Source organism: Nylanderia fulva, unplaced genomic scaffold (assembly GCF_048542155.1).
Source record: "Nylanderia fulva isolate GAGA-0341 unplaced genomic scaffold, ASM4854215v1 Scaffold38, whole genome shotgun sequence".
Taxonomy (NCBI): Eukaryota; Metazoa; Arthropoda; class Insecta; order Hymenoptera; family Formicidae; genus Nylanderia; species Nylanderia fulva.
In genome coordinates this window covers 1,179,362-1,194,488 of record NW_028190455.1, presented here as the reverse complement: position 1 = coordinate 1,194,488, position 15,127 = coordinate 1,179,362, and the positions used below count along the sequence as shown (strand labels likewise).

At 38.9% G+C, this 15,127-nt stretch overlaps 2 protein-coding genes across 2 annotated transcripts in view; one reads left to right on the top strand and one right to left on the bottom strand.

The window, feature by feature from the left end:
* The window catches only part of mad2 (mitotic arrest deficient 2), an 80,771-nt gene that overhangs the window by 1,304 nt on the left and 64,340 nt on the right, over positions 1-15,127 (bottom strand). The gene's annotated exons all lie outside the window — the stretch shown is intronic.
* The window catches only part of vn (membrane-bound neuregulin protein vein), a 275,654-nt gene that overhangs the window by 237,999 nt on the left and 22,528 nt on the right, over positions 1-15,127 (top strand). Inside the window, 1 exon segment of the mRNA XM_029302567.2 lies at positions 7,988-8,096. Within this exon segment, the coding sequence (XP_029158400.2) occupies positions 7,988-8,096 (109 nt within the window).

The following is a 15,127-nucleotide window of genomic DNA, read 5'->3' as shown; positions in this document are numbered from 1 at the left end:
GATAGTTTTCGGTCGACGGTGGAATCGCGTGACGAACGTCGACGTATGATCGATTGTCGAGAAAGAGAAAGAGAGAGAAAAAAAGGAGGCGTCGATACGTCGGCTTGGGAAAGAGGATGAACGTGGCCGGCAAGGAAAAAAGAATATTAAGGGAAAAACGAGGAAATTTCGCCGGCCGAGACACGCGCGCGGAACGCCAACACGCTCTCTCCATCGTCCAGTTCATATCCCTTCAATCTTCCCCGATTCATCGTTCGTTTTTATTTTATCACCAGGTAGGTTGGGCAGTATTTCTCGTAGACTCACCAAATATTGCGTTACATTTTTCTTTCCAAGCAGCGCGCACGCTGTTTTTATTTCGGATCAAATAAATATTTTTTTCGCTCTATATACGAAACTGATTTCGTGGCTGACATAAGCCTTACATACACATAACGTTTACACGAGGCAACATGAGTTATTTGTCTTAATTATCATCTTTATTCGAATGTGAATATTGCACATGATTAAAGTTAATAACGCGCGATAGCTTCAGATAATAATCGCAATCGTAGTCGTTAAATTTTAATGATGAACTGGTGAAATTCTGAGTGTTTGCATATTATTGCGATTTTATCGGTGCTATGTGGAAGATTGAATGCTGCCCCCGATGAATGCGAGATTAATGGCAGCGATCTGTATTGATTTACGTAACGCTGTGAATTTTGGATTTCGTTTATACCTATATAATTGCAAACGCGGGTAAATTTTAACAACCTTCTTTCGTGCTCAAGCGTATTCGATAAATCGCGCAATTTTCCGCCAGTCAAATTATATCCTATCGTTAAAATTTAGCAGTCGGAATATAAAGTTATATTTTGTGTCGCACATTTAAATACGAGCAGAAATAACGACAGCTGTCATTTTCTCGACGATTTTGAAAGCCAAAACGAGTAATTAACAACTAGGATTCATCAGCGCTTTAGAATCGAGTTTACATTTCGGATCGACTATTAATAGGTTTTCGAAATTTACGCTATACACAATCGCATTTGAAATTATAACACACGCGTAATAATTACCTAACTGACGGTCTGTGCTAATAGCATCGCGAAATTTGCATTGCATCGGATGCGAACCTGTGTTTCCGAGGGCTCGCCAGGACGCACCAGACGTGACATCCTAAAAAGTGTCGAAAGTTCCACACATACATCGTCGCGCCAAAAGACATAAAGGACGAAAGAAATTTCAGCCAAGTTTCTGTCGTTAATTTTTCGCCAACGTAATAAAAATTATATAGTACGAAATATATTTTTATTAATTAATTATAAAAGATTATATATAATTCGATGAAATCTCCTTTGACTTCTTTATATATACATTTTATTACAGGTAGTAATATTTCTCTTTTCGCTGTTGAAAGTGATAAATAAATCATCGAAACGTCTCAGAGATTTAGGAACGACTCGGTTAATTTAATTTATTTGATGGTTGCATGCATTCTCGCGATGAAAATATTTTACAAATCTATTTCTAACCGCTTGTGCAAGCTCGCATCGTGACGAAAGGGAATAATGACGAGCGCTCGCGTCAGTTTTTCTTCGCTGTTTGCATGCACGTAGCAAGTCGTTCGCGGCGCAACGAATGGGATTTCCGTGCCACCGGGCCACGTTTTTCCCCGATATTTCCCGAAACAATGCCATGTTCTCTTCTGTAAAACGAGGTTCTCTCTCGCGCGTTCGCAGTTTCTCCGCGGCGAAGTCTTTCGCCCATAGCGCGATGAGAAACGACGTTCCGCGGATGAATAGGCAGACTCGCACGGATGTACAGAATCGCGCACGCGATTCTACATTTAAGGCCGGAATCTCCGTTATTTCGCGGCGACTTTTTCTTCGACGCGCGAACGCTCTATTCACATCGACAGTACATATACACGCACATATAGCCGTACAGAAACTTATTGTGACCGTTTTGACGTCTAATTTTAAAAATTACAAAAATAGCGGTATGTTATGGAATTATAGAAAAAAAATTATTCATCCGGAAACAAGGTCTGAGAAGATCTGTTTAAAATGTTATTCTTGCATAGACTCTTAAATGCCCGTTTAACAATTTATCACAGTCGTCCATGTATTTGGTGCCAAAAAATACGAGTAGGGTTGCATACACTTAGATTATTTCTGACAGAAAAAAATTTATTTTTTAATAAGCAAGGCCCGGAAGAGTCCCGTTTAACAAGTTATATACATCGACAGCCTCTGTTTCTCTCTCGCGTTTCCGCAATGTCCGATGCCTCTTTTGTTAAACGGCGGCATACACAATTCCTGACCATGAGGAAACGTTATCCATGACGTGTGTCTTTAAAAGCGGCGTGAGAAATCTGGATCGCGTTTTCTATACTCGTTGTTTCGTTTCAAGGCCTTGCGTACACACAGAACTTTTAACGCCTTTTAGCGAGCAAACACGTCGTCGTTTAGTCTTTTCTTTTGTGACGACGTCTCATCGTCGTCGCCGTTGTTGTATATAACGGGGTTTTCCTTTTTCCGCGCATTTTTCTTCGCAGCCAGCAAGCTTGTTCGACCTGGTTTCAAGGAGAACGACAAGATTGCTACACGCTTTTCGCGTTTTCACGATAAATTTCTTCGCGGCGTTTTGCGAGATTCTCAAACTGTCTTACAATCAGTCTATATTTAATATTGATGCGATAATTAGGTGATTAATTGGGCGTACAATTGGGTTTTTGCCTCGCAATTAATTATTACGCGTATTTCAAAGCGACCATCCGTCTATCTTTGGGGCTGAGAGATTTTTCGTGTCAAGGGACAGATCCTCTCGATCACCCACCGGCATGTAACTGGAAAAACCGATGAATGTAACAGCGATAATAGTGTCCAAACAATGCGTCGTCCGCTTGCGTCAGGCACACTCCGAATTGAAATTGTTTTCCGCGCTTTTGTTGGCGTAACCAGTGCGGCACCGGCGCCTCGATGAAACATTTTCGCCCGACCGGAAATTCACGAAAACAAGAACCATCGAAACGATGAACTTCAAAGCATGCTGTATCGCGCATCAGCCGATATGCACTGGCAATTTTTTACGATAAAGCCTTGGATGCAAGAAAATATAGCAGTGATCGTCTTATTTGATGACTGTGACATATAGATACATTTTTTGCGAATTTAGGAATGATTAAAAAAAGACTGTAGTCTGTGAGATAAAAATTTGATAGATTTCCACGAAGACTAGGAGTTATATTCGATATTTTCGCCAAGGGGAATACACATGCAAATTTTTCACGATAACTCGCGATATCCATGGATGCAAGAAAAAATAGCAATAATCTTGTTTAATGATTGTGACATATAATGCCTTTTTTCGCAAATTTAACAATTTTAAAAATTTATATAAACTCTATAAGGTAAAAAATCGATAGATTTTCACGAAGACAAGGAAGATAAGGATTAAAAAATCTGCATATATTAATCTGTAAGATAAAAATTCGATAGATTTCCAGGAAGACAAGGAGTTATATCCGATATTTTCGCGAAGGGGAATACACGTGCATGGAAAATCCTGGCGAAATCGAAAGAGATGGAAGAGACCGCAGTGTGCGGTGAAACGCGTGATCGCGAGGTTGATGAACCACTCGCGCCTGTATACATAGCGTCAAGAAGTTTTATCGCCGGTGAATTTTCATTGAATTTCAAGCCGTGTCGCGCTGGGCGGGCTGGAGCGAATTCAAATAGCTGCGTGTTATCGCCTCGAATCGATACCAACGCGGCGGTTCGATGCGCCACATCCTCCTCCCTCTTTTCCGCAGGCATAAATCTCCTCCCGTTTCGCCTCTCTGGTTCGTCGCCGTTGTCGGACGCGCTCTTGTAAATCGGCGTCTTTACAAACTAATTCCACCCCGGTGTAAATGGTCGCGTCGCGAACGAAATTACAGAACAGCTCCTGTCACGTGCGCGCGCGCAAGATCGTGACGTTTTATTTCCGCGCGCGAACTCTCGCGACGAGGCTGGCCAGAAATACGCGATCGTGTCGCGGCAAATGCGCGATATCGTCCGAGAGTTTACCCGCGATGACTAATGACGTTAGGAAATTGAACCCGGCTGGCGGTCTCGCAGATGCAGGCCTCGGAAAGAAGAGAATAGCCGAACGAAGGGAGAATATAGTACTGCGATTCCCTTTCTCCCGAGAACTCAGGCAGACGCCGATTCAATTTTCCGGCATCATTTATTTACGCGCGGTTAACGGCAGGCGGACAGGTAGGCAGGCACAGGCATAATCGAACAAATAAATAACAAAACATGCGCGGGATTAATCGAAGCAAGAAGCATTTTCCACCTCGTTTGTAGCCCGCCGTCTCCGGGCTCTATAATCATCGTTATCTGATGAAAATCCATTTTTCCATCTTCTCTCACTTCCCGGATGTAAATTGGTAAGACAAGCCTCGGCAGAAGACTGATTTTTACGCTACTTTACTCTTTATATAACGATGTTATTACGTAATAGTATAATAAATATCGATCAAGTATCGTACAATAATAACCGTGTTTTTACACGAGTGCATACACATTTATTATCTTTATATAACGTATGAAAGATGAATGAAAAATGTGTTTTTCTTTGTAAACTTATTTAAAAATTGATTTCGAAAAGTAACTTTAGATTAATTTTTTAGAAAAAGATCGACAAACTCTATCGCATTGCATAGATAAGGATTAACATGTTCAGTGCCGGTGACGGTGATGAATATGCTAGTTTTGCACGCAAACACTTTACTGATATTGTACTGCAGTCAACTACGAGGTGAAGACACATTAGCGAAAGCACCTGATGCCCAATTGCTTGAAGGCTAACCTGAAACAGTGTTACTGATTAACAGTACAATTTCACGTTATACATGATCGATTAATCTTTTCAAGTGCTGTACATTTATTTTTACACTTATCTATAAACGAGAGAATAATTATAATTCACTAAAGATTTTTAAAAAATTTGAATTTAAGAATTGACAATTGTCTTCTTATACGAAAAAATTAATAAGTTTTAATATGTTAAAAAATGTTTGATATTTTATAAAAGTATTCGCACAATACTCTTTATCGAACAAAATTCGCTACTTTTTTTTTAGTGTCTCTTATCCTCCACTAGTATTGGCAAAATAATTTCTTACGCGTCTCAGAATTAGCGTGCGTCATTAGAACGAAAGGTTACAACGAAAGAAGCCAATTTCGTCACGGGGGTTGCGTGACGTAGCTCGTATAAACTCGCGTAAATGCACTTCCTGAAGCGCATCGGCGACGAGAAAATTGAAATTTCACATAGCGAAATGCTTTTCTGCGCGCACCAGCTGGCTGAAGCGTCGACTAAGAGCTTTCGCTGCGAAATGTCTTCCGCTCGTTAACGAGCTAAACGAGAAGAAACGCGCGCGCGAAAAAGGACTGAGCCTCCCGGACGCGATGAGGTGGCGACGAAGAGTAGTTAAGCCCGATGCTTTCCTGAGCTTCTCTCTTTCTGGGGTGAAAATTCCAGGTTGGGAACGCGGTAATACCGAACCGGCCAAATGGCGGACAGCTAATCCGATCGTAATAATATAGCGAAATCTCGTCGTTATATACCTTCGACGAGAATGTATCGCGACATCGCATCGCGAACATGTTACATTTAGAACATTTGCCTCCCTTTTTGGAATCTGTAAAAAAAAAGTTAAGCATTTACTCTCCTTTTGAGTAAACATTGGAATTTATTTACATATTTAATATAAAAAAATTAATTGTTTAAAATAAAAAAAAATAAAAAATTAATTATGCCTCCTGGAAAAAATCCTGCGGACGCCCATCGAACGATTTTTTGCAATTAGCAAATATATATATATATATATCTTCTCACGTTTGAAGTCGACAATTTTCACCGACTGGACTTACGAAAATCCGAACGAGTGCTTTTTCCCTCGTGGTTGGTGCAATGGCCAATTCTGTCAAGTGGACTTTTTGCCGAGGCTAATCAAGTTAATTGTAACGGCGAGAGCTATATATATATCACCGCGAACTTTTCTGCTATAATAATAAAGCCGCGCGAGATGCCACGTTATATAAGTGAGATTGTAGGAAAGACTATTATCTTTTTATGTAGCGAGAGAGAACTTGCTACAATATTGTTCGCTTACATATTTTTAATCTTACGAGAAACATTTTCCTTTACATTTTTGTACACAAGTATTTTTTTTTTTCTCTATAACGCGATGCCACATGATGGAGCGAGTATTACATCAAACCATCTTCCCGAGCAATAAAATTATCTTTCGCAAGCATAGCGGATCGCTTGACGGTAGCTATCGACGTGTCAGCATCGTGTCTAGCGATCGTTGCCGACGTTTGCGATTTTGCGACAAGAGAAGAGAAGGATATAACCGCGATGATCGGGGATCGGAGGAAAAGTTTGGAGAGCGAGCGATGTTTTAAGATCTTCATAAACCTCGGTGACCGTCGCATTTGCATGGCAAAGGCTCTAATTTCGCGAGGAAGAGCTCGATTGAAATTGAAATGCACGGTTGCAAGCCCGAACCGTTCTCGGATACTACGAATATCGCTTTTCCCGTGACAATGACAAGGCTTCAACACGCGTTTTATTCGAATAGTAATAGCTCACGTTTGGCAAAAGTGCCGACGAATGCAACAACTCCCGCGTAACGCGATGAAGAAGGGAGATCGATTGTGTCGACAGTTTGCGCTTTCGAAGCAGATGCAATTCTTTTATTCGCATTCACCGTGGATAAACTCCGATATGTTCCAGGTAACAGATTTGACTGCGCCGATATTTTCAATATCTGTCGCTAGAAATTCTCATAGCATTATTCTTTTTATAATTCGAATGTTCAATTTGTCAGTTAGATTAAACGAAATGAGAAAAAGATATATGCACACAAATATTTGTTAAAATATATTCAATAGAGTTATTAATGTTTGAAGTAGCATAAAAATGCTGGATGAAAAATCTCTGCCCTAATTGGGATAGCGTAGTGATTCAAGCACTGGTAATGTAACGTGGAAATAATGTAAATGACCGTATTAGTAAATGATAATGAATAAAGTTCATTACATGACGTTTCCCTCCGATACAGCGTATTATTTTGCGTAACCAACGCGCGTCGAGCGATTTTACGAGAATTTTACGCAATTACAAGAAATAAACCCGCACGTATTGTATGCGGCCCCCTTCCCTCCAAAATACATCCCGTTACGCCACAGTAGATGCAGTTTAACGATATTTTAATTAATGTTTTGTTGTAATTAAATTAAATAATTAAATCGGTACGCGACCGGAAGCCGAGTGTGTGCATTTGCGCGACGCGAACGGGAAAATTTCCGAACATTAAAACCGTATACATTGGACAGATAACGGTCCGTGCCAGTTAATTACGCGTAGCCATGATGCGTATTTCCGGTTTCATTAAAAATGCGCTATCGCATTTAATCCGTGTGTTTTTTGCCGCGCGCACAATTTCCATCTTGCTCGCGACTGACTTCGTTTTATCATGCTAATATGCGCATATTACTAGGACGCTGGAGAGAGAGCAGATGAGAATTTTCACCTCAACTTTGGCCGGCAAAACGAACTTCGCACGATGTTCTTCGTAAACATCGTACGTCGACGCATACGACGCAACTTTCCAAATTTTTACGCCAGAGCCGAGTCGCCGATGCAAAATGCATCGCGAACTTGGCTTTCCTCGGAAACGGCCGTTCTCGCGCTCAACTTTACACGTTTTGTTCGCCGCAATTTTTTTGTGTGCGTTTCTCCTTCCATAATATTAACTTTTTTATATTGAATTTCTTAAACATGCTTCAAAATTTTTTTCATCAACACTTAATGACAAATAATAATAATAACGTCCCGCAAAACTTGCGACGTTTACAGAATCGCGAGATATTGTGACAAAATATTTCGGTGAAGATGTTGGCGGACATATAATAATAATATCGCATAATTTCTCTGATTACAGCGACAGCGGCATGGCCGCGGCAGGAACAGCCCTGTCCGATGTCAGGAGATTTTTGCATGAACGGTGGTACCTGCCTATTTTTCGAGACCGTCGGTGAACCGGCATGCAGGTGAGTCGTTACTTTTATAAAGGTTTCCATGTAATCTATTTTAGTGTATAAATTATGTGTGTTGAAAAATTTTTTGGGGAATTTTAAAGCACTTTTAAGAAATATTTGTTCATCGTTGTGTAGAAGAGTTAGATATTTTTTCGTTAAAAATAATACATGGATGTCTGATTATACATAGTCCTTTATCACTAACTTTTTATACAAGATGAAAAATATGAAAAGTTCGTACATTATCAAAATGTCTATTAAAAATGGGAACGATGTGTCTTTAAAAAAACTATTACGTGAGTAAAATTGAATTTCTTTTAAATATATAACGAATTCTGTGCCATTGTTTCGAAAGAGAAAATTGCGAATCACGAAAATCGTCTCGATACAAAAGAGAATCGAATTAAATTTATTTTTTTTTTTTTAAACGAAAATAGAAAATGGAAGTGAAAACTCACAGATATGAATGGTATAAATGACGAGATAAATCCTTTTACTGTATTAAAATCGAGCAATATATTAAATTCTCTAAAATGTATGTATGTATGTAAAATCCATCAAATGTAGAGTGAAATACGTTTACATATTTGTCATGTACCGCATTTTGTGAATTTACCACGAATTTATCTCACTGGATTTAACTTGTTTTAGATTATCACTTTTCAATTGAACACTCGCAAAATTAAATGACCAATAATCGTGTTGTGACCAATAATAGTAACGCAACAACAATATTTTATTCGACTTTATTTGCGGTTTATTCGCATCAGAAATAAAGTATCCATTAATCCTAAATTACGTACATCCTGTGTATATACTTTTTAACTTAAAATAATCTTTTCTTTTCGAAAAGCAACGAAATCCAACTTTATTGAGAAATCGGAAAACCGTAGATTCTCGTAATTATCGAGAAGATTACGGTGCCAATTTGTGAAAAGCGTACGTAGCGTTGCCCGATGCTGAGAGAAAGGAATTAAAATAATTATATAGGATAAATTGATTAAATTGCAGTGATATATAATTTTCTATCGAATAATAAGGTTGATTTTTATTCAACGAAATTATACGCCTCAGAAGTTCGTGTATGAAAAGATATTGAAAATACAAAAGAAAAAATTTCTCGTGAAAATCCAGCTTAAAGAAAAAAAATCGATAACGAACCATTTTTCAATTAATTTTATGCAAATTTTACTTCAAACATTTCTAATTTTATATTCAATGTTAGAGAGATATTTAATACGAAAATTTGTGACGATGTGATAATAATGGCATTTTATTTAGTGAGATAAAATTGACTTCAAATTTGGCTAGATATCCATTAGTGAATTATGACATCTTGATTTGAAAATCTAGCTTAAAGAAAAAAAATCGATAACGAACCATTTTTCAATTAATTATATGCAAATTTTATTTCAAACATTTCTAATTTTATATCCAATGTTAGAGAGATATTTAATACGAAAATTTGTGACGATGTGATATAATGGCATTCTATTTAGTGAGATAAAATTGACTTCAAATTTGGCTAGATATCCATTAGTGAATTATGACATCTTGATTTGAAAATTTTGTCTAAAGAGAAAGAGGTAGGTTTTTAAAGAGAACGGAAAAGGGCGAGAAAGCGTTTTGCTCACACCGACGTCTCTATTCGAAGGCGCACGAGAAATCGAGCTTGCGTTTCTCCCTTTTGTGCGGCCATCGAGTTACTGGCGGCAACCGCGAGGTTTCACGAAATGTTTGCCGTCGATTGTGCTCGAAAGGTCGAAGTTCGACAGTCGACAGGAAGCGCGAAGGCTAGGTCGCTCTCTATTTTTCTCACACCGGTACACATCGAAGAGCGATCTTCTCGTTTGTTTTCTGGACACTTTTTCTCCTAGGCATTCTTATTTCCTTCTGCCATCCTTCTACGCAGGATACTATTCTGTCAAGAATAGATATTTCCTATAGATTTCTCTCTCCATATCATTCTTGCGTTCATTCTTCCTTCGAGTACCTCTCTCAACTATCGTCTATGTTCTTTTCTTTATCTTTCTCTCGCTTTAGTCTCTCCGTTTCGATAAAAATCTCGCATTTTCGTAAAACCTTCTCGCGGACCATTGATTTTCCGTTATTTCTGTTTACTTTCCTTTTAATCCGTGTTTCTATTACACGTAATTAGAGTGTCTTTGAATTTTATCTCGGTCGTTCTACAGATCGCTTTCTCGTTATTTCTCGCGTTCTTTCATTGTTGGAAAATTTATATAACAGATATTTTTCCCTCCTTTTGTTAGGATAAAATGGTTAATCTTTCGGAATTGTATTTCTCTTGTATTTGTAAACACACACACATACTAATATTTTTTTTTTTTATAAACGCAATTTCGCAATGAAGTGCAACGAACGCTCGAGGTACGCAATTTACCCTTTAAAGATTGGACTATTGACTTTTCTGCAATCGTCGACCTCAATATTACGGTTGACCCAACGTGCGCAAAACGTTCGAGTCCCCGGTAAATTTTCCGAAACGGTCCGAGCCTTACTTTCATCGCTTTTTTTCGTTCATCGAGCGGTGCTTTCGAAAATTAAATTTCTTGACGATTCCACCCTCTCCCCTTCTCTTCTTCCTTTTTTCGCCGCGTGTATCAAATTGATCGGCACCGCCGCGTATAGCCGAGTATCCATTTAATTAAAAAAGTTTGCTCGCGAAATGTTTCCCCCGACCGGACTTTCCAGCCGGTCGCAATACGTTCACGTCCGGCTCATTTACGCAAACGCGCACACGAATGTTGATTTGTCAGAAATTTCAACTGTGCGACACCGATGATGCTTTCGACAGACTCGTCGGGTTTTTCGCGGCATTAAATGGGTCATATAGTTGGAAACAAAACGAGATATGTAAGTCCTATACTTCGTTTTTTGTAATTCCGTGCAAGTCATGTTGCTGGAAAATTCTCCGTTTGCATCTTCGAATGCGGAAAATCTTGCAGAATGCGAAATAAGATGTAGAACATAATTTATAGGCTACGCGAAAGCAAGGGAGATTATCTTGTATTTAAAAAAAAAAAGACGAGATTTATAGGTAAAATAATAAAATAAAATAATGTAATCCAATCTGAGTTTTTCTCACATAATTTCTAGTTTTCAAACATTCAACATTTTTATAGCCTTAAATAAAAAATTCTATATAAGTGAAATCCACTTCCAAGAAATTATACGAAGAATAAAACCTCTTTCTAAACTTTATACAATTGAACTTCGAAATCCATACTTGCACTCGGGTTCCTTTATTTATATTTGAATTTACTCCCTGACCCTTACAATTTTTTTCTGTAAAACCGATGGAATTTCAAAGAAGTGAAATTCTCGATTTCGATAAGCGAAGGAGTATACATGGCCGCGATCTGTCGCGAAATGTCACGCCGATACCGCACAGCATCCAGTTTATCGCGACTGTGTTTTATCGCGCGGCACCGTCAATCCTCTCGGCTACTTCCGGCACAGAGTCACGCAGAGAGAGAGAGAGAGAGAGAGAAAGGGAAAGAGAAGCAAATGTAAACTTTTTCGCGCCGGCCGGCGACGCTCGTAAATCTCGCCTCCGGGGTGGCAACTCGCATCCCCCTTCGTTCTCAACCCCATACCATCTCCCACCACTTGTGTTGAGTGTCCCGCTTTCTCGTTTGTTTCCGTTAGGTGATTCCCTCCTTCCCCCTCGACTTGTTAACTTTACGTTCTTACCACTTACGGCCAAATTGCCGTATAAAATATGTGCCGTGACGACAAGGCAACCCCTCTGCATACCACAAGCTCTGTGTGCGACGAGCGAGCCTTGCTACGTGTGTTAGTTACTCCTCGTTGTATACTACTCTTTTTTTTTTCTTGGCTTTCGCGTGTAATTAATGTCGCCCAAGCGATCACTTCGTACGTCTCGTTAAAATTAGCGTTAATGCCCGAGAGAGTTTTATTAAACTTTATTGAACAATGCGTAAGAAGCTTATTTCGTGGGAACTGTCAACTTCTGCCTTTCTCTCTTTCTCTCGTATTAACAATCTAAATCAAACTCGGAGCATAGCAATTGTTTTTATGAGATGACAAAATTGATATGAAATATCAATCATTTTTATATTTTTTCAAGAGAATCGAATTAATGAAAAAACTACGTAAATAAATTAAATCTTGTTTTTCAATTATTCATTTTGAACAAAATGTGTCAATTGGGCGATAAAAATATTTATAGCATTCAAAATTAAAATATTGCTTGATTCGAGAAAGGGGAATGAATAAAATATAAATAAAATTAATAAAAATTAATTAAATGTTTGCAATGTCTATGCTAAATTTGACAGGCAGTTCGATATCTGTAGCGAAATTTTGGAAACTGTTATCGTGCTTCAAAAATAAAGGAAAAAAAGAAAAAGAGAAGAATATTGCAACTGCAACGTAATCCGCATATTCAGCGACACGGCACATGTATTACGTACATGTGCACATACGCTATTCGGAGTACTACTATACAGCGGCGCTGTTGTTCGAATTGCATCAGATCACCCGTCACGTCTGTAGTTGTCAAGGCAGATTTAAAACGGATGGGGCCAGCAGTAATTCGGTCAAACGTACCGAGATTGGACATGCAGGCGCGACAATAAAACCAGTGGTGGATTTGCAAATATAAAACTTTAAAAATGTGCGCAAAAAAAAAATATTATTCGACAGAAATATTCATTAAAGAACTTGATTATTACATTTGAATGGAAAATATTTCAAGAGTAATATAATTCTATTTATTGAAGCATACGCGAGTGTGAAATCTCGTCAATTTTTAATTATTAAATACGAAAACATAAATAGAAAAAACGATTATTATTCATTGATGAAAGCTAGTCTTTGTTGAAAGTTTAAATGTAATAAATTCTATCTGTAACCATAGAAAATAATATTTTTATCCGCGATAAGGCTTTTAAATTATCCCTGGTCAGTAACCAAACCGAGCGATCAATCACTGCCCCACATTCTCATGTCTATAGCGGTGACAATGAAAGATAAACGCTTTAATATTGCTGTCGGTGCTGTCGACGAGATAGTTTCTCTCTTTTGTGCCTCTTTTGAAAAGCTCCCTAACTCTGGTCCACATACGCGACGGAAGAAAAGGGGCCAACTTGCACACCCCACGCACGCACAAAAGATCGCGCACACAAAGCGGTGCAGCAGCAGCTGCGGGGCGGATTGCATCTACACGTTGCAGTTGCAAGCAGTCGGTTTACGCGACGACGGAGAGGAACGTCTTCTTTTTTGAGGCAGTCATTATTTTAACGGGAAGAGCGCGAAGCTTTTACGCGAAAATTCTCGACAGCCCTAGTTCCTAGTGCGACACTTCGTGATAAAACTTCGCACGTCCGCGAGCCCGCGTGCATAAAAAAACGCAGAGGCGCAGACACGACGATATTGTGTCGCGGTGCATTAAGGCGACGGTGTATAATAATAATGCATCGCTATTCTCGTTCGAATTGTCTGTTTTAAAAATTAATCAGATTTAACTACTTAAATAAAAAAGTTTCTTTTATCTAATTTTGTTCAAAATTTATAGTTTTCGTTTTACCCGGGAAATAATTTTTTCGCGCACGATATACATATATACGCAGTTAAGATAATATATATCAGATTTAATTTATACGCGCGGTATGGTTTGTTAATATTTTATTTTAAGGAATTCCACTTATGTAGAGAAAGTGGTGAAAAAATCTCTTGTGAATAACTCGCGAGAAAACAGAGAAATATAATTATTTTTGAATGTGATTCGACGCGTATAGAAATCCGCGGAGGATTCTCTAGAATCCCAGGATTTATGATATTATTTCTACGGCGATGAAAGCGACGATGTAGCGATAATATACGACGGATGTGAAATATTTCTTGCGAAGTACAATGTAACGCGGGGCGACGATGGTTCGTAATGTATGTCCCGTCGTTACATGTGCTTTCCGTTTTCATGACGAGGAAACTCTCTCGAGAAGATTAAGCTGCGGCCGCGGCTGATCGAATAAAAGTGTATGAGGGAAGATTGAGCGTGCAATCTTATACCGGTTACATTCCCTTACACCGTCGTACGCGGACGTAAACTTTGTAGAAAGTTACGCGGGCGACTGAAATTTTCTAATGCTATTCCGAAACTTCCCCGTGAACACATAATGTCCCGGGCATGATATATTTTCTACGTGCAGCTGCGTTCGCTCACACACGCTCATCCGTTAGCGAATGGAGATCGCGAATTCGCTTCCGTTTGCGCTCTGCATCTGGTAAAATAGGACGCGCATCCGCGCGTGGAGAGTTTCAGAGGAATGTAAATTTTCTCGGGTATCCTCCGTGGTATAGTAAGTCGATCGAGAACTCGCTACAACACATCAATTAAAGGACCGTCGAAATCTTGGAAGCGTCAATCCGTCGATACGTTAATCTTTTATCGAGATTTATCAGGATATTGAGCAGTTTTTTCTGCGCTTTCGCCATGCTGAGTTCAGAATCGTCGTAAAAGAATTATTTTACAACTTCAATGAATAGCTTATTAAAATAAATTAATAGAATTATTTTAGAATTTCAATAAATAAATAGCCGATTATAATAAATTAATATTTTAATAAGCTATTAAGTAGCCTATTAAAATATTTCGTAACGCGTTATGTGTGTATTGCGAGAGAAAACGAGTGAATTAATATACGAGCGTTTCACCGAATCGAGACGTATCGTTATCGATGAGAACCCGTGGAACCGGAAACTTTCTGGAGGGCATACGTTGAGAATTTTCACATGAAGTAATTCAGTTTTCTAATGGAATTTATGGCAGAATGCAGGCTCGTTATACCAATGCACATGAATGCAATGTGTCTTCCGCAGATGGTTTACTATATCGAAGCAATAAGGTTCTGCATTCCGAGGGTAGAAACCGTCTCTCTCTCTCTCTCTGCTTACGTCTCTGTCTTTTGCTCTATAAATGTATTACGCGTTCTCCTCGGCCTCTATTCCTTCCTATGTTGCTACGACGTTCCTTCCGATATAACGCGCGCAGGAAAACC